The sequence below is a fragment of the Lissotriton helveticus genome, chromosome 7 (assembly GCF_964261635.1).
Source record: "Lissotriton helveticus chromosome 7, aLisHel1.1, whole genome shotgun sequence".
Taxonomy (NCBI): Eukaryota; Metazoa; Chordata; class Amphibia; order Caudata; family Salamandridae; genus Lissotriton; species Lissotriton helveticus.
In genome coordinates, this window is record NC_136068.1 from 1,150,811,496 (window position 1) to 1,150,830,157 (window position 18,662).

General features: G+C 45.8%; 1 protein-coding gene across 1 annotated transcript in view; it reads left to right on the forward strand.

Annotated features, from left to right (window-relative positions):
• The window catches only part of LOC144770056 (ABC-type organic anion transporter ABCA8-like), a 2,854,033-nt gene that overhangs the window by 999,798 nt on the left and 1,835,573 nt on the right, over positions 1-18,662 (forward strand). The window contains exons 12-13 of the mRNA XM_078654287.1: positions 10,776-10,886; positions 12,902-13,080. Of these exons, the coding sequence (XP_078510413.1) occupies positions 10,776-10,886; positions 12,902-13,080 (290 nt within the window). The remainder of the gene's footprint in view (positions 1-10,775; positions 10,887-12,901; positions 13,081-18,662) is intronic.

Here is an 18,662-nt window from a genome sequence, read left to right on the forward strand (position 1 = left end):
ACCCTTCATCTAGTGTGTGACTACGAAGGCCACCACACCTCCTTCTGACCGAACATGTGGTACCCCCTTTAATCGAGGGTAAGGAGCAGGGCTTTATCTTATATCTCTATTAACATATAGGGTCGATCGACTAATACGAAGGCTATAGTACTTCTACAATCCAAGTAATGAAGTATAACAGATAACATAATGAGTTCATTATACAGTTTCAGTAAAATGGTTTTTACCTAAAGCTAACATTAGGAGTATCCTACCGTGATCCTGAGGGACTGTTGTGGTTTTTTTACTCACTCACACAGATTAAGCATGTTTGTTTTTTCACGTGTTGGGTGATTATGTTTAGTATTATATAGGAGATCTTTGTTCAGAGTCACTTGTTCCAGCAGGGTGAGTGTCAGGTTTATATCTAGTATGACTGACACATGGTCTGAAAGATACTGTTGTCTTGATTTTTTTAATTTTCTCCTAACAGGCACACAATGAGTTATACATGAGATTATCCCAGGTAGGACTCACTTGGGTGCCCCCTAGGTGAATCTCCCCTTCTCTATTAGATAGGGATAAAAGAGATACTTTTCTTGATTGGTGTAAAGATCCGACAGCCTTGACGAATGTCCAGACCTACTTGGCTTGTTGTGTGGGTAGAAACATGTTGGCCGTTTGAGAGATGGATCAGAGACATTACTCTCTGTAGAGTCCATCAACCTCTTTGATTTTAGCGTGCCTCAGGTCCTCACCACTAAAGGTGACAGCCGATGAACGTGAAAGCACTTTTAATTTAACTGGATCCCGCTCTATCCTGTAAGTTTTATGTAAGAACTCCATCCTATCACCAGAAGTCTTTGCGGAGGTTGAGTTTGCCCTGGTACTACCATCTTATCAGGCTGAGGGAGAGGATGACTATGATGTAGCATGACAAAATATTGTGTGTGAGGCATCCTCTTCCATTAAGGATGGCCTCCTAGACCTCCCAAAAGATTTCACATAACTTACTACAGTTGGATCTCCACTACTAACCGCGCTTCCATTGCTTTCACATGATTAAGTGGCTACCTACTTCTTATGTGGTTACAGGCTAGATTACTTAACCATAAACTCAACCCTGGGTAGATGTGTATGCTAACAGTAAGGCTTACTAAGGAACAAAGGGCCTTATTTACAAAAAATGATGTATCGCTGCGATAATGCATCAATATGTAAAAATTACTTACAGTGCCATGGATGCGCAGTATTTACAATACAGTGTTCCATGGCACAAGGAACCATGGATACGTCAGAAATACTGACTCATCTGTTGGAAGGATGCCGCAATGCATCAGCCAATAAGTGGCACATTGCTGTAGTTGGACATAAGATTGACGCAACTACAGCAATGCCTAAGAAAACAGAGGTGATGCGTCAGTAGTGACTGACGCAAGTAGCCTACTGTATGGGGACCAATGTTAATGAGTGTAAAAAGTTAATTACTTACCTTGGACTCTATTACCTTGTCCTGTATGTCTCGCATACAAGTGGGCATTGTGTGCTTTTGTGTAGCACTATAACTACGTATGTGTGACATATTGTGTGAGACTACTATGTGTGTGGATACAAGTCATTAATGTTGTTTAATGTGGCATTTACTGTGTTACCTACCTTATGTGTGTGCTTACCTGCTGACGGGATTTGATTTTGTTTTAGATTACATTGCTGGAAGTGACTTCAGCTTGTCAGATTTCTATGCCGCAGCCAATACGTCATTCCTACGCCTGGAGTTTAGAGGCGTAGGAATTTTGACGCATTCCAAGCGCAGCGGACCTCTACCTGATGATGTGTCACTTTTCCAAAAAAGACATAAATACCACTGTGTCAGTTGTATCAGGGATTTTATGTGGGAACGCCTAGCTGGCATGTATTCATTTGAACACGATGCATTCGATTCCAATGCCAACGCAAGCCAAAAGGTGACACATCTGCTTAAGTGTGTCACCTTGTAAATTACATTAAAAAAATAATGCACCGACGGCCCAAGGTCCTTGTAAATGGTCCCCTTAGTGTAAAGCATTTAACAGCACCAGACGACGAAATAAGAAAGTCACATACCAAGGAAGAGACATGTTAACAATTTATAAAAATAGAGCATATTTTTATGACTTTATAACAGACCTTGATCATCAAAATCCACCGCAGGCTCTGGAAATAGATTTTAGAAGTGCTTATCGCTTTTAAATGCAGCCACAAAAAAGGTTCTAAACTTTTGAAAAGTTTGAAAGAGTTAGTGCAAGTACTCCGGCTCGGGCTGGGTGACCAAGTATGGCAGAGAAAAGACCTAAGGATCCAAAGAGGATACTTTGGACAGTTACGTGGCCACCAGAGTATTTTTAAGGCAAGTTCTAAACTTTAGAGGATGACCGCCATAGACATCAATGGCGGCGTCCTGATGCTGAGGAAACAGCAAAAGGATGTGGTTGAGGTGCGGTGAACGTGGGTGTATTTGTGGTTGGCCCTTTGTCCACGGGTGATGGGGGCGAGCTTGGCCACAGAGTTCGGGTTCCCTCGAAGTTCCCTATGTTGCAGAAGCAGACCAGCTGATGCTGAACTACTGGTCTCTGTGCACCACGGTTGGGGTGAAATTATTAGGTGGGGGTTAGTGTCCCTTGAGTATGGCAAATCTGGACTCTGATATTAGCCCTGAGTCCAGTAGACACGGGTGCAACTTTTGGCTATCTCGGATCTGTCCTTCTCTGCGCCCAGCGACTGGTAGTGGCAAAATGTCTGTGGTGGCTACCAACTTGTCGGTTTCTTGTGTCCCTGAAGCTGGTACCAGTGTATCAACTGACTGATCCTTGGAGTCACTGCTGTGGTTGAAGGTTGGGAACCAACTTTTCCCCAAAGGTGCAGCAGGTGCAGTCCACTTGATGGTGCAGCTTTTCTATGTAGAGGTTAAGGGCAGCATTGGAGTCCTTCTTCAGTTCTTTCTTTGTTTCCAACGTGATCTAAGGGGCAGGGTGCCAGGGGTGCCACATTTATCCCAGTAAAGAGCCCCAAAGGGACCAGACAGTCATGGGTCAATGGGCTACTGCGTCCCCTCCTACCTAGTGATATGTTTCTGCAATCTATGTCATCAGGCTATCCCAGTGTGCCCCATTCCTGCCCCTTTCATGATGGTTAGACTTGTTTGTCAGGAGCGGGGTAGGCCACTCTAAAGGTGTGGCTAAAAGTGGGATACACGCTAATGGGAAAACCAGTTTGGGGATGGGGTTTCCCTCTAGTCTGGCTAAATCTCCTGTCTGCAGGAACAAAAGGCATCCTGCTCAGGGGTTTTGTTGGAGTCAGCCCTTCAATGGTGGCTTCCATTTGAACATCCTGAGTAGCCATCCTGGGAGAGGAGGTAACACCACAAGGACCCCATCCAGGACCTTTCCACGTTGACTTTTTTAATTGTTTGGCCTATTTCATTTATTCCTAAAGTGTTGCTAAACTGAAAAGCGACATTTCTCTTGAATACTAAGATATCTCCATGCCTTGAGTCTCTTGATGGAGGGCTACCCATTGAATGTGGTCTGAGATTCACTTCGGTTAGGTTTTGCGGAATGGTAGTCGTACACAGGAAGTTTCACTTGTTTTGAATACCAATAAAAATGGATTTGGCAGATTTTGACTGATGTATGTGAGCATATAAACTCTAGGGGAGTGGAGGGACATTCTAGATGTTGTCCTTTTTTTGTAAAGAGTGGTCATCAAATGAGCAGGTCCCATTACAGCACATTGGCCAAGAGTTGTCAGAAGATACTCACTCTTCCAGGCCCTTACCTTGCACAGCACTTTTAGCAATCAAGCTATCATAAAACCCTGAGAGATGCACCCGCATTTCCCGAAGGCGGGAAACCACTGGTCTCAGGGGTTTGGTGAATACCCATGGAGCTGAAGACAGACCGAAGGGAAGAGTGCGATATCAGTACCATTGCCCTTTCCATTGAAATTGCAATAATTTTTGATGTAAGGGGCAAACTGGTACCATAAGATAAGCATCTTTCAGGTCCAGTTGGACCATTCAATCGTTCTCCAGCAGGAGATCTCTCAAAAAATGGATGCCTTCCATCTTGAAGTGTCTGTAGACTACATAATGGTTGAAATCTCTTAGGTTCAAGACAAGGCGTTGGCCTCCGCCCTTCTTCTGAACAAAAAGGACGTTGCTGCAAAATCCTTCGGGTATGAAGGGTCCTACGGCAATAGCCCATTTGGCCAAAAGCTCTTTTAGTTCTGAGTCTATAAAAATTTGTTCTTGAAGAGAAAAAAGGAAAGGACAAGCGGGAAACATCTAAATAATAATACTGAGCTTATATAGTGCCTGGTTACACTAGCCAGTGTGTCCCCGCGCTTCCAGTGGCCCAAGTACTCCCCAACCAGACTACTGACCCCAGAACAAACTAAACCCTAGGAAACAGCAGGGTTTTAAGCTCCCTCTGGAAGGCTGACTCCACAGGCTCCATACGGAGCCTGAGGGGAAGAGTATTCCATCTCCGCGCCGCCAAGTAGCAGAATGATCTGCCTCCCATTCTCGCCCTTCCGATATTGGGGACCTGTAGCAGAGCGGCACCCTGCGACCTCAGTAGCCTACTAGGCTCATAGGGTGTTAACAAGCTGTGCAGGAAACTGGGTCCGGTTCCCTAAACAATTTTGTGACTGATACATAGGACCTTAAACTGAATTCCGCTCTTTAATAGGCAGCCAATGCAGTGCCCCCAGCGCCTGTTTGGCAGAGCTTCTCCTAGGGATCATCAGTATCAGGCGTGCGGCAGCATTCTGTATATACTGCAATCTCTGGAGACACCTCGCACTTGCTCCCAGATAGAGGGCATTCCCATAGTCCAGCCTGGAGGTAACCAAGGCATGGACCAGGGCCCTCCTATCTGACATTGGGAGCATGTCGAGTGTTTTCCTTAGACTGCAAAGAATGCCAAAGCAGGTGCCTGCCACACGCCTAGCATGGTAGTCGAACGAGATTTTAGAGTCGATCCACATGCCAAGGTTTTTAACTTGATCCCTAGGAGCCGGCAGGGGCCCTAGGTCCTGCGGCCACCACGCAGAGGTCCAGACCGATGGGGATTTGCCCACCATGAGCACCTCAGTTTTATCCCCATTAAGTCTGAGGCAGTTCTTGGCCATCCAGCTAGCCAAATCCTGCAGGCAAGCCGCAAACCTACCCGCCGCATGCTCAGCCGGCTGCGTCAAAGCCACAACCAGCTGAGTATCGTTGGTGTAGGTTACAACCTCCACCCCATACTGTTCCGCGATAAATGCTACCGGAGCCACGTACAGATTAAAAAGGGTGGGGCTGAGGCTCGAGCCCTGTGGGACCCCTTGATTCAGGTCAAAAGCCTCTGACCTGTGGGGCCCCTGCTCAACACAAAAGCTGCGCTCATGGAGGAAGCATTCCAGCCATTTCCATGCCATCCCCGCCACTCCCCCCTGCCTCAGACACTGTAGCAGGGTGTGATCCAGAAGAATCAGTGCTGCTGTCTGACCCTCATCCACGTGTTTGCGCAAGGCTTCCGTGGAAAATAGGAGCACAGATTCTGTAGAGTGGCAGGCTCGAAATCCTGCCTGTGTGGGATGTAAAAGCCTGCGAGCCTCCATGTGTGCCGAGAGTTGCTGATTGACCAGCTTTTCAGCTATCTTAGCAAAAAACGGGAGAAGAGAGATCGGTCGTAAGTTGCTCAGCTGGGACATACTGATATGGGATTTTTTCTTAAGAGGAAGGACCACAGCTTGTTTACAAGCTATCGGCACCCTGCCAGATTCAAATGATGTCGTTAAAAGGTGTCTGATATACGAGAGTAACACCTCAAAATTTCCTCTTAGAATTTTAGCTGGGGCCGGGTCACGTGGGGAGCCAGATTTTACCCCTCTGGCTACTTTGATTAACAGCTCCCCCCCAGGAACCGAAAATGCACGCAAACTGTGTTCTTCCAAGAAAACCTCCCCAGATGGCTCCCTGCCTATGGAGCCCGTCCCAGCCTCAGCGGGAAAGGTAGAGTAGATATCTTGCACCTTTTTATGGAAAAATTCAGCTATCTGATTGCAGGATTGTACTGAAACCACATCCTGTTCTCCTAAAGGCGCCAAAGATGATATTTCTTTGTAGACTAGGAAGAGCTCCTTAGCAGAGCAGTCTGCCTTACCAATCCGCTCAGTGTAATAGGCGGCCTGAATTTTCCTTTTCAGGACATGATACCCTCTCAAGCCCTCTTTATACGCCCTCTCGGGTGCCGGCAGGTAGTTTTTTCTCCATATTCTTTCAAGGCGTTTACAAGCCGTCTTAGCCGCTTTGAGTTTGCCATTGAACCATGCTGCCGATTTAGTTCACCGCGCGGGTCCCATATTGGACCACAGGGCCGTTTTATCCAGGGCACACTGAATACGCTGGTCCAGAGCTTCAGTAGCCCCATCCATATTAGAACCGAGTCCTTCTGGAGGACCCTCCTGAATCAGAGATGCAGCAGAGTTTTCAGGAGAGAACTTGGCCCACTTTCTCTGTCTTTTGGAGGTACCACCCCTTTTCTCATAATTATTGCCCCCGGGGCATTCAAAACGAAATGGCACTATAAAATGATCCATCCAGATCAATGGTTCCGGAGGATCAACCTTCAAAGCTTCCCAGTTGCAAAAGATAGGATCTAACAAGTGACCTAGCCGATGTGTGGGTAGTTCAGATTTTAAAACTAAATGCAAGGTACATAGATCGTGGCGAACTTCCTGGGCCTGGACATTGGAGGCATCGTCAAAGTGCAGATTAAAATCCCCTAATAGAAGGAATTTATCATAGCGCATGGCCGGAGGAAGTAGATTTTGTATAAGGCTGGCAAGGAACTGAGTACTGCCTCCAGGGGGTCTATACACCAGTAGACCTTTAATAATTTAGTTATTATTGGTCATTATGGAGAAGACACCCACTTCCCCATCCAGAATGGGTGTCAGCTCCAGGGTACAATTGATGTCACCCTTATAGATCACTGCAATCCCCCCCTCCCGCTGGCTCTATCCAGCCTACATATCCCATAACCGGGGGGCAGAGCCTCCAATATTTCTCCAGCCAGGATTCAGTGATAAATAAAATATCCAGCTTCCTATCCTGCAGTAAGTCGGAGACCTCCAGCCTATGTTTCTTAAGAGACCTACAGTTAATAGGAGCGCCTCTAATCTCTCTGTGGGTTCCTTTGCGGCGTGCCCCACAAGTAAACAAATGTCCACAGTGGCAGCACGCCCTAGCTAGGTTGTCCCCACTAAGTTCAGTACCATGCCTACATTGCGGCATAATGTCAGTGCGCAGATCAAGCAGAGTAGGTGAGGGCAGCCGAAAATCCTCGAGGGGTCCTGGCCCCAGGCCCCATCCGGACGCGGACGGGCGCAGACGGGCTTGCCTTAGGCGCGCCCGCGGCGCGCCTGCTGCGCGCGTCCGCTGTGCGAACGCTGGGGCATGTGGAATTTATGCTCGATCCTCCCCTGCAGGCTAGAACGCTAACTCTCCCATCCGGAAGTGCCTGACTCTGCCTACCACGCCCTCCGCACAACGGTACTAATTACCGCGTCGGACCGGGGCGGGTAGGTCGGGTCACTGAGTCCAGGCAAGCCCTCACAGGTAGCTAGAGAGCACAGTACAATGTTAAGAATGAAAATCAAATGCACCGCTAAATTATGCCCAGACACTTGTAAAATCAGTGCTGTCCAAAGGTTAAAGTTAAAATTGCGCCCAGAGTGAGCACCAACTTAGTGGGATCACCTGTGCCACCAACGAGCGTGGGAGGAAGCTGCCACCGACCCCCTCTGCTCGCAGCGCTGCTGCCGGACCAAGCGGTATTTATGCTCGATCCTCCCCTGCAGGCTAGAACGCTAACTCTCCCACCCGGAAGTGCCTGACTCTGCCAACCACGCCCTCCGCACAACGGTACTAATTACCGCGTCGGACCGGGGCGGGTAGGTCGGGTCACCGAGTCCAGGCAAGCCCTCACAGGTAGGTCTGAGCACTAGAGAGCACAGTACAATGTTAAGAATAAAAATCAAATGCACCGCTAAAATATGCCCAGACACTTGTAAAATCAGTGTTGTCCAAAGGTTAAAGTTAAAATTGCGCCCAGAGTCAGCAGCAACTTAGCGGGATCACCTGTGCCACCAACGAGCGCGGGAGGAAGATGCCACTGACCCCCTCTGCTCCCATCTGACATGGACAATCCAACAGTTCTATCTGGTAGGCCTGAAAGGTCTGAATGAACCACACATCAGAAGTGACACTCGTCCAATTGACCACAAAGTGCAACAGCCTGCCCCCTAGGGGAATTGACGAACATACAGGACTTACCAGACGATTGTGAGTCAAAGTTTTTGTATCCTCGGTTGACACCCCGGTTGAAGTGACCCCTGCATCCAAGTGATCTGGAGGGGTAGAAGCCAGCCTGTTCGGGCTCCTGGGTGTACCCTCTATGCCTGGGTGTGAATACTCTCTGAGGACTTGGGTTCGTGTAGCGGCCGGTTGAGCATCCTCTGCCACGGCTGGCCCTAACAGAGACCTGTTGGAGCACTCTCTTGAGTGAAGCTTGAGATTTATCAAGTGAGGCGAAGGTACTCCCGAATTTTGCAATGTCTTTCACAAATTTGTCGCCAAACAGTTGACCCTCTGCCAAAGAACCTAGTTCGGATGAGGCTAATTCCACCAATTGGGGGTCAATCCTGAGTAAAACAGATTTGCGCCGTTCGGAAGCCAAAGCGCAGTTAGCGTTTCCTAGCATGCCAATCACCCTTTGCGCCCATCCAGCCAGGATCTCCGGGTGAATTGCGGCCCCTGTCTTCTGTGCCTGGAACTCCAGAATTTTTGCAAGAGAGCTGAAAAGTCGAGGACCTTATCTTGGCACGCCTGAAGGGCGCGATCAATCCCCTTCTTAGGGTCCTTTTTATACTTCTTCTAGAAGGTGGTCATTGAAGAATCTATGTCTGGAGTCAGAGCCACCTTATTAACTAAGTCTGGATGTGGACATTCGGATTTCAGACGATCCCTGACCTCTTTATCAAAACCCTTGTGTAGATGTGCTTGCATGTATTCAGCTACAGCAGGGGGAGGGACCCAGTCAGAGGACCTAGGATGGACTATGTCTGAGGGATCGAACATGAAGGGAGAAGGGTGAACAGGAGAGGAAGCGTGCTTACGCTTTTTCGTGCACTTGCGAGGTCTAGAAGCATGGGACTAATCCGTGTCGGTACCGGCATCAGTAGTGGTATCGAGAACAGGGATAGGAGAGGACTGCGCGGAGGAGGGTCAGGAACGCCATCTTTTGAGCTTTCCTTGGACCTATATAGTTTAGAATATGTGTGTTCATGGGGCCAAGAGGAACCAGCAGGCTCCAGCAAAGGGGGCCACGGGGCCGAGGCAGACCCAGTGGAGGGAAGGGGAGGGGCAGGAGTAGAAGAGACCAGTAGTTCCAATTTCTTAGCTAGGGGCAACAGGGCGGAAGATAGGGCCTTATCTAACTTCTCATCAAGTTTTTTGTCAATAATGTCCTCCACAGACTCTTCTTCATAGTACTCATCATCGCCCTGCTCATCGCACGTAGCAATCACCTCCTGGTAAAATTCGTACTCTGCCAAACTCTTTAGTACAATGTAAAATTCCAATCAGAAATGCCCAGAGGGAAGCTCAATTATCAGCCCGGAAAGAAAGGGCATTGTTGGGAGTAGTGCCGGGGCGCAGGAGCCAGTAAACAATATAAAAGTCACTCAATCAAGGTATATATAGCCTCACTCTAGGACTAATGGAGGAGGAAAAACCCTATCTGTGTGAAAAGAAGGGGCACCAAAAATTATGGCTTCCAGGAGCCCTGAAACTGCAAGGGTTAATGCCTGCCACAAGCGTGAGGGTTTTCAGACCAAAAACGCTGCCTTATCTGTACATAGAGGCCCAAACTGGCTCCTGGCCTGCCGCGTGTTGGTCCCCTGTTCAGCCCGGGGCAGGGCGTCGTGATTGGCAATAAGAAGGTCTACGCGCACGTAGAGACGCGCGCGAGCCCTGGAGACGCAAGCTGGATGCCTGTGAAGGCACCGACGTGCGTCTCACTCCCAGCTGGGGGACCAAACCCCTCCGGATCGGGAGTCATGATCGGAAAGCAGACAGCGCTGCCGGCAGCAGAAGCGGGGCACTGGGGACAGCTAAAGAGCCACGCGCTTGAAGGGAGACTAACGAAGTGGAGCGGGCTTGAAGGAGCCGCAATCCGATATCGGAAAACCTGAAGGCGCGCAGCATAAAAGAAGCGCCTTAGACACAAGGCAAGTCCCCACAAGCAAGAAAGAACACCACAACAGTGTATATCAACACCAAATCAAGCAATAACAAATGAATATTAATTACTCAACAAAGTTTAGCAAATACAGTAACAGTGCAAAGTATACAAGGTAGAGAGGCACTTATCTGGGCTGCGGAGCAGCAAAGAAAGAGGAAGTCAGTTGGTGCCTCTCTCCTTTGTATTATTTAAGATGCAGTGATTGGCTGTGATACAGGAGGCGTTTTTCAAAGCCTCATGGGTATTGATGTTTTTACATATGTAGTTTTATTTTCATTGGCTGCTGTGTTTGTAGTAAAGAAATTGAGTAAGCATAATCAGAAGCCTCTAGTCCTGATCTGAAGACAGGAATGCATATTTCCCTACTTAGGCATTATGGTGTGCTACATTCTGTACTTCTTGGTTGCTAGTAGGTGGAGACATGTTTAAAACTAAAACACTTGTTCTCTCGTTGCCATCCCACACCAGGTTTGCAATTTGATGTCTATGAAGGACAGATCACAGCACTACTTGGTCACAGCGGTGCTGGTAAAACAACTCTGCTGAATATTCTGAGTGGACTCTGCCCTCTTTCTGATGGTGAGGCGATGCTGCTCCAATGTGCACACTGTTTTAACATCTCTTGTTTTCCAACATTGTTTCTCACTCTTACACATGTTTCAAGCAGCTTAGCGAACTACAGTCATAAAATCTTACAAACCAGTGCCACCAGCAGAGTAACAATATCTAGATGTCACTGGTTCTAATGTTTTTGAGACCGCTGGATTTAAACTGTATACACATTATTATGAAAATAAAGCAAATATTTTTAATGAACTTGTGTTGTGCATTTTAACCTGTTTGGGGACTACCACTGTACTAGGTGGACCTACATTTTGAAGGACCTGATTATCAAGTGGAGAAGCGTGGCTCAGTGGTTAGAGGCGGCAGACCCGGAAGCTGAGATCGGCCTTGGACCAGGGTTCGATTCCCCGCCTCGGCGGGTCTCGGGCTCAAAAATTCCACGGACTCGACAATTCTCGCTCCGGTGCCTACTCAACTCACGGGGTCACACTCTGCGACTCTGGGCAATAGCTTGCTTAATCTCCACTACGGCCCCTCGCGGCGGGATGCCTGGCTTTCACCTTGTGGATACCCTGCCGGGGTATCTCACAGGGGAATACCAGGACGGGTTCCCTAAGCAAGCGCCTTGATGCCTTCGGGTGATACGTGCGCTATATAAGTCGCAATACATTTACATCAGAGGTGACGGGTACAGCTTGCAGTTACTGGTCAGGTACCTGATATATTGCCAAATACTGAATTCTGTAACAGTAAGTGGATGTGAAATTCCTTCTCTTCATATAGGATACTACTATTCTTTTTCAAAGTAGGGTGTATGTTGGATTCCATGGTCTAATCTTGCGGCAACATATATATGTTATTGAGGAATTGTTTGGGTGCTCACAGTAAGTGTGATAACATTATTACTGGCAAAACAGTACTGTGATCATTATATTTACATTTTGTTGGTTGGTAGGAAGAAGTATAGTAGTGTTTTTCTCAGTGTCATAATGTGGTCATGGCATTAGCTTCTAAATTGTTAATGTGAGTTTTAAATGGTAGATACAGTCAAATCCAATGGCTAAATTCCGTATGTGGTGGCTAGCATATTGCATGGTCCCAGGGTTTATGACCTAGCAGTTACACTCTGGTTGGCATGAAAGCAACTTGATTTTGGTATTTTAACTGATGAGTCATTGCCAGATGTTTTGCCTACATCGTCCAATGGCTTTGAAGCTTGCAGACATTCGCCTAGTCTCTACTTTTAACAATTTATTTGAATGTTGAGATGGGTCAGCATGCATCTGATAGTTTTGTAGTTTTGGATGAATATTTTCCGTACATTGTTGTTAGTAGTCTGACTTTAATGTTAAAAGTTACAGCTAGAGTGGAGTCCAGCAGCACTACACATGCTTATGCTAAAGTGGAAGAGGCTTATATTGTTACACTTCCATACGTTAGATATTTTCAGTTTTCACTAAAGGAGATTTAAACTAAAAACGGCATTATGACACAGTTTTGATACTGGCTGTGAAAATAAACTCATTCACGATGGCTGAGTTTGCATACTAATTTGATTTTTATGAGATTGTGTTTAACGTGGTTCAGGAAGGGCTCTGTACCCCATGCTGTTTATAAGTCCAATTATTAATTTCCAATATTACCTAGGAAAACAGGATATTTCAGGTATAATTGTATACACGTTGTATATGTCTAGCTTTGTATAAGCATAGGGTTCCGAAACTTCAGTACATATATAGAATAACAATGTTCAAGTTATTTTACCAGTATAAGCACTTTCTTCAGATTGCACAAGAGTTCCTAAGATTATGAGTCAAGCCTGTCTCACCAAATTTGATTTCTTTTCCATGGACTTTATACAAAATGTTCTATTTGTCCCATAGGGCTTAAATCTATATAGTGTTACCACTTCTTAAGATTTCATATACTATGTTCTAATCTTCATGTTATAGACACGTAACTGTATCTTAAAGTGTCTTGTAGGTATCAACTGCCATGAATAGTTGCCTGCTTACTCTTTTTTTTTTCAGGAGCTGTATCCGTCTACCAACATAATGTATCAGAAATGGAGGATGCCCAGCAGGCTGGAAAGAACTCTGTTGGCTTTTGCCCACAATTTGACGTTAAATTTGATGTTCTAACTGTTAAAGAAAATCTGAGGCTTTTTGCTAATGTCAGAGGGATTCCATCGAAGGAGGTTGAGCGAGAGGTATGTTCCTCCTCAATGGGTGTTGTGAGAGATATACGTCTATGCCAAACTTTTATGCCTTCATTCCATGAAGCATATAATTACTGTGCAGATAAATCTCCATGGGAACTCCTTCATTTATCATAGGGCAGGGTGCCTGGTATTTGAAAAGTAGGACATGTGGGTTTAAGTGCTACATGTCCTGACTGTGAAAAACTCCTAAAGTCTTTTTTCCCTTCTTGTAAGGCCTTTCTCTTCCATAGGCTAACACTTGGTTACCTTATTTCAATCAATAAGTGCTAACTTCAGATTAGGAGCAGATAGACAAATTATGTTTACACTCAAATGAATTGTAATTTAAAATATTCCTTAATGGCAATGTCAGATTTTAGGTTATCATTTTGAAAATGACAACTGGAATGGCATGGCGTTCAAAAAAACAATGGATTTAACCCAGATCTGTGACTGGGGGTAAATAATTGATTAATTCAGCATTCCGTCTATCATCTGTTATTTTTGCATTTGTCACCCTAAGTGGGAAGGGCATGCCCAGACGTGGGTCCCATGCTCGCTACTCCACCTGATTCAAGCTAGCCTGGCTGATGAAGTGTATTGCCCCGAAACCGGTCCCAGGATGCTTTTTACTGGTCCAGGGAGGACCTGGCTTGGCAGTTCGGGCTGGACTGTTCCCATGGGGAACAGGATCAAGACTGATTTGCATATGGCTGGTTCTAAACTGGAATGGTGTGGCGTGCACAAAAACTATGGATTTAACACAGATCTGTGACTGGGGGTGAATGTTTGATTAATTCAGCATTCTGTCCATCATCTGTTCTTTTTACTTTTAGAAAGTTGGAATTTTCCTGTCCAAAGATTCTGAGACCTTTCTAGGAGCTTCCAGCTGCCTGTTAATGGTGCCCCCATCAAGAATGTGGCTTGGGCCCAGTGAGTGAACATTGGGACCTGGGTGTAGCTGGGAGTTGATATTTCTGGCAGGATGGCTGGGGAGGAGCTGTACCCTGCCTTGATTACATTTCAAATAACCTTGTCCATAGCACATATAAAGGAACCTGACACAAGGCATCCCCTTGCCTTTGGGCCCTAGACCATTCAGATCCAGGGCCTGGGAAACAGGAAGTACTGACCAGAACCAGTTTTGGAGATGGGTCAGGGAACTTCCCCTCACACAGGCTGGCGCCAGGTATAGATATAGGGCCTTCTGACCGGCTCATCAAAACACTCCTGTGGAAGATTCAGAAAAAAGGACTGCCCTACCTCCTGAAGGACTGCCTTGATGCCTGTGGAAGGAAGATTGATCCTGCTTGCCTTGATCCAGAATTACACAGATTGACTTTCAATGTCAATTAGCTGTCCTCCTGTATGAGCAACATGAGACACAACAAGCTTCTACCAACCCCCTGCAACTGCCCAACTCAACAGCTCCAAGTGGAACTGACTGATGGTGGCTGCTGGCCTCTACTGGAGTGAGTCCTGATCCCCAAGAGAGGCCCCCAGTTCCTGGACCCATTGCTGGCATCAGTGAGAATTTCTTCTGAAGGAACCCATGCAAGGCGCTAGCTATGGCTGGCTCCTCATGCTACAGCAATGACAGGCTGTGACCCTCAACCTGCCCTTCATGCCACAAGCCTCACCCTTGTGGCCGCCTCAAATGCAAACAGAACTCTTTGTTCAGGACTTGAGAAGGTAATTCTTCACTGAGATTAACCCGGTCTCTGTATATAACCGTTGCCCCATTGCTGGTGACCTGAGCTTGTGACTCCCCACGCAGTCTAGCGCAATTAGTTAACCACAAGTGGAGCTTTCTGCTTCTTGGTGCTATTTTCAAGTAAAATATTTAAAATCAATATCCCCGGTTCTACTGATTGGATTTTTGTTGTTCTAGCATAATTTTTTTCTGTTAGATTTACTCTATTTTTGTAGATTCGTTTGGGATTTTTCTTGTGTTGTTTTGTCACTTTTACTTTGCACATTGCATTTAAGTTAAGCCTGACTACTTTTTGCAATGCTTCCGGTGTTAAGGTTAGGTGAGTTTAGTGACTTTTGTGGTTCAGCATGTCAAGGATACATCCCTCTCAACCAATAACCACATTTCTTACTGTGGCCATGCTCTCTCTTCCATTAGATGGCTGTTCAATTAGGCAGCGTGGCTGCTCGGATGCACAGTGGACATGCACAGGCGGTACAGCGGTGGTACACTTAAGGCAAGCCCATCTGTGCCTGTCTGTGCCTCACCACACCTCATACAAGCCTAGCTCTTGGACTCCTGACCCTTATCACTCCTGCCTTGTGACCTAAACATACCAGGAATTTCTCAAGATCATAATCTCTGGTAAGACCTACCTAACAAGGCCTTCTCAATGCTTCCTGCTTGAGGGCTTCTTTTCTTGCCCACACTGCTGAGCCCTCCCTTCCACATCAAATCTCCACCCATAATCTTTCCTTTTCAGCATCACCCAATTGTTACCTTATTAATGTAAGATCACCACCCAAATATCAGTGTCAATATCAGATATTATATTGGAACATCAACCTCCCATTTTCGTGACTGAAGCATGGTTTCATGAAGACTCTGCCACTCACATAGCCACTATCATTACTCCCAACTATGTTGCCTCACACCAACAGGGTGGGAAATGAGGAGGTGGCATTGCAGTTGTCCACTGTATCTCTGTCTCCTGTTCCATTACTCCCATTGTTAATTTATCTGAGTGTGAGGCTTCACTTTTCACTTGTCTGAATACTACAACACCTACTCTGACGCTCTCCTAAACCGGCCACCATGACCCAAAATGCTTTTTGTTTCTTCCATTATGGAAGCTCATGCCTTTTTATAACCATATATCCCAATTTCACCATTTTAGGAGACTTCAACTTCCATTTAGATGAAATTATGGAGCCGTAAGCCTCTCGTTTGATCATGGCATTTGTTGCGTTTGGCCTCTTCTTACTCTCTCAGGTTCCCACTGATAGATTCAGCCAAATGCTGGACAAGATATTTTCAACTTCTGACACTCTTTAAATTTCTTCTCCTATTTCTCACTGTTGGTTTGATTTCTTGGTTGTGCCATCCTTGTTTCCATGTAAAAACCCTTGTAGCACAGACAAATCCAGATCACTCCCAAGGTCCTCTAGGCCATATTACAAAACTTCATTGGCCTTTTCTCCTCTTCTCATCAATTGGGGGCTCCCTGTATACCTCCTAATGCCTCTAGCCATGCAACATTTAACAAGTGGATCACAAAGACTTTTGAAGAAGTGGCCCCTCTCAAACTCAAGTCTTGCTGTCGTTTGCACCCATCCCCCTGGCATTCCAAGGAGCTCTTGATGATGAAGTGTCATTTCAAAAGACTAGAACGAAAATGGTGTGCCTTCTACAATACTTCGGATAAAACACTTTACGGAGCAGCTACTAAACAATATCAATGGCTTAGCAAATAAATCTGCTCTCCGTCTCAGACTCTGTCTGAGAAATGTTCCAGAACCTCAGGTATTTCACACCTCTATCTCACATTCACTCCATACTGTGTAAAGATCCATTTACATTTTTCCTCAATAAAATTTAATAAATACATGCCGACTTAACACCCCTTCACCCCCACCCCCTCCCAAAGATCATCCATTAACTCCATGCTCTCTTCACTGGAGGATCTACTGCTCTAACAAAAGTTCAAACCTTATCCAACCAGGAAGTTGGTATGCTTCTGAAAGCTATCAGAAACTCATCTACTAGTTATTACAGAAATCTGCAACCATTCACTGGCAACAGCTTCTCTACCAGTTGCATAAAACACACTCAGGTTGTACCCTTGTTAAAAAAGTAATACTAAGCAATTATTGACTTATTTCCATCCTACCCTCACTTTAAATGCCTTGCAGGCAACCATCGACTTGACCACTCTACAATCTGGTTTCAGGCCCCACCACTATACAGACATTGCCATTACAGCTGTTCCAGATGATGATCCCTGAAAAATGCTTGACTAAGTTCACTCTGCAGTACTCATTTTACTAGACTTATTGATTGCCTTCTAGACATTCTCACAGCCCATTCCCACTAAAGACTATTTGAGAAAGGAATGTGCATGAATGACCTCATCTGGCTCGGCATTTTTTCAGATCCAACTGAGACCATCATACTTGGTTCTTTTCACTCTTCTCCTTCACAATTGTACTGTGGAGTTCCACAAGGATCTTCTGTGAGCCCTTTCCTACAGTGTGCATGTTTCCCCTTTGGCTAAACGGATCTGCTCCTTCAGCCTTGAGACCATATCCTTAATTGATGACATGCAACTCATTGTCTCCTATTTCAACAACCTTAACTCTGCCCCACCCAAATTCCACTCCAGCATGTCTTTTTTGATAGCTGGATGCAGCCTAACTACCTAAAGTATAAAAGCAACACAACAGGTATTCTTCTATTTGATTCTCAACCCCCAGACAGGTCACAGGTGGCCCGAAGAGAAGGGCTTCCATCCGGCTCCCTTCCCATCAGTCAAAAATCTTGGGGTCATCATAGACACGCAACTAATCAATCATGTGTCCCGAGCTTGCAATTTTCTGCTGAAAATGTTCAAGAAAATCAGTCCCTTACTTCCTTCTGATATTCTATCATCCTGACAATGATCATTCACTCTCTTATCACTCCCTGCCTTGATTTTGACATCTTCCCTGTGATTCCTAACTTCCTCAATCATTGCCTGTAAGTTACCCAAACTTCCACCTCTTGTCTTAATTTGGGCCTTCCCGCTACAGCCACACCCCATATCACATTACTTGAAAGATCTTCCCTGGCTTCTTAGCAAGAAATAACTTGAGGAGAAGTTTCAACTCTACCTGCCTTCACGCTCTTTCCATTCTTCATCTGCAGACTTTTAGTGATTCCCCATATCCACAATGCCTGAAAAAGGGTCCGCCCTTTTTCATTTCAGGCCATTAATCTCTGGAACAACCTCTCTTTATCCCTGAAATGCACTGTATCATTTCTAAAGACAGACATTCAAGATCTTCCCTTTGGCCTTCTCCCCAGCATCAGGACACCCTTCGAGATATATGCTGCTCTATATCAATACATAAATAATTAATTTATTCAAATAAAGTAAACAGGTATAATCTTGATTACATGAATTGTGCACATGGAGGCTTGTGTTCTTCTGGTTGCATTACTGCACATTATATATAGAAACTATGCTCCTCCTGGATGTAGTAAGGACTATATTAAATAAAAAAGGTGCTGGTGTGTTTTCATACAAGACAACGGGTTTAGCTCATTGTCACTTGCGGGTGTAAAACATGCCATATCCACATGCAATTAGAACATAATTATTGACAGATTATGGCTTTGCACATATCCATGTACACGTGGCTTCCCCATAGCGGACAATCTCCAAGATGAGTCGACTGGTTAGAGGCAACAAATGCAAAAAGAGCAGATGATGGACAGTGCAGATACATGATATCCCAGGATGCTTATTTCTGGTCCAGGAAAGACCTGGCTTGTCAGTTCGGGACTGAACTGTTCCCATGAGAAGCAGAGTCAAGAATGATTTGTATACGGCTGGGTCTAAACTGGGGTGGCATTTTGA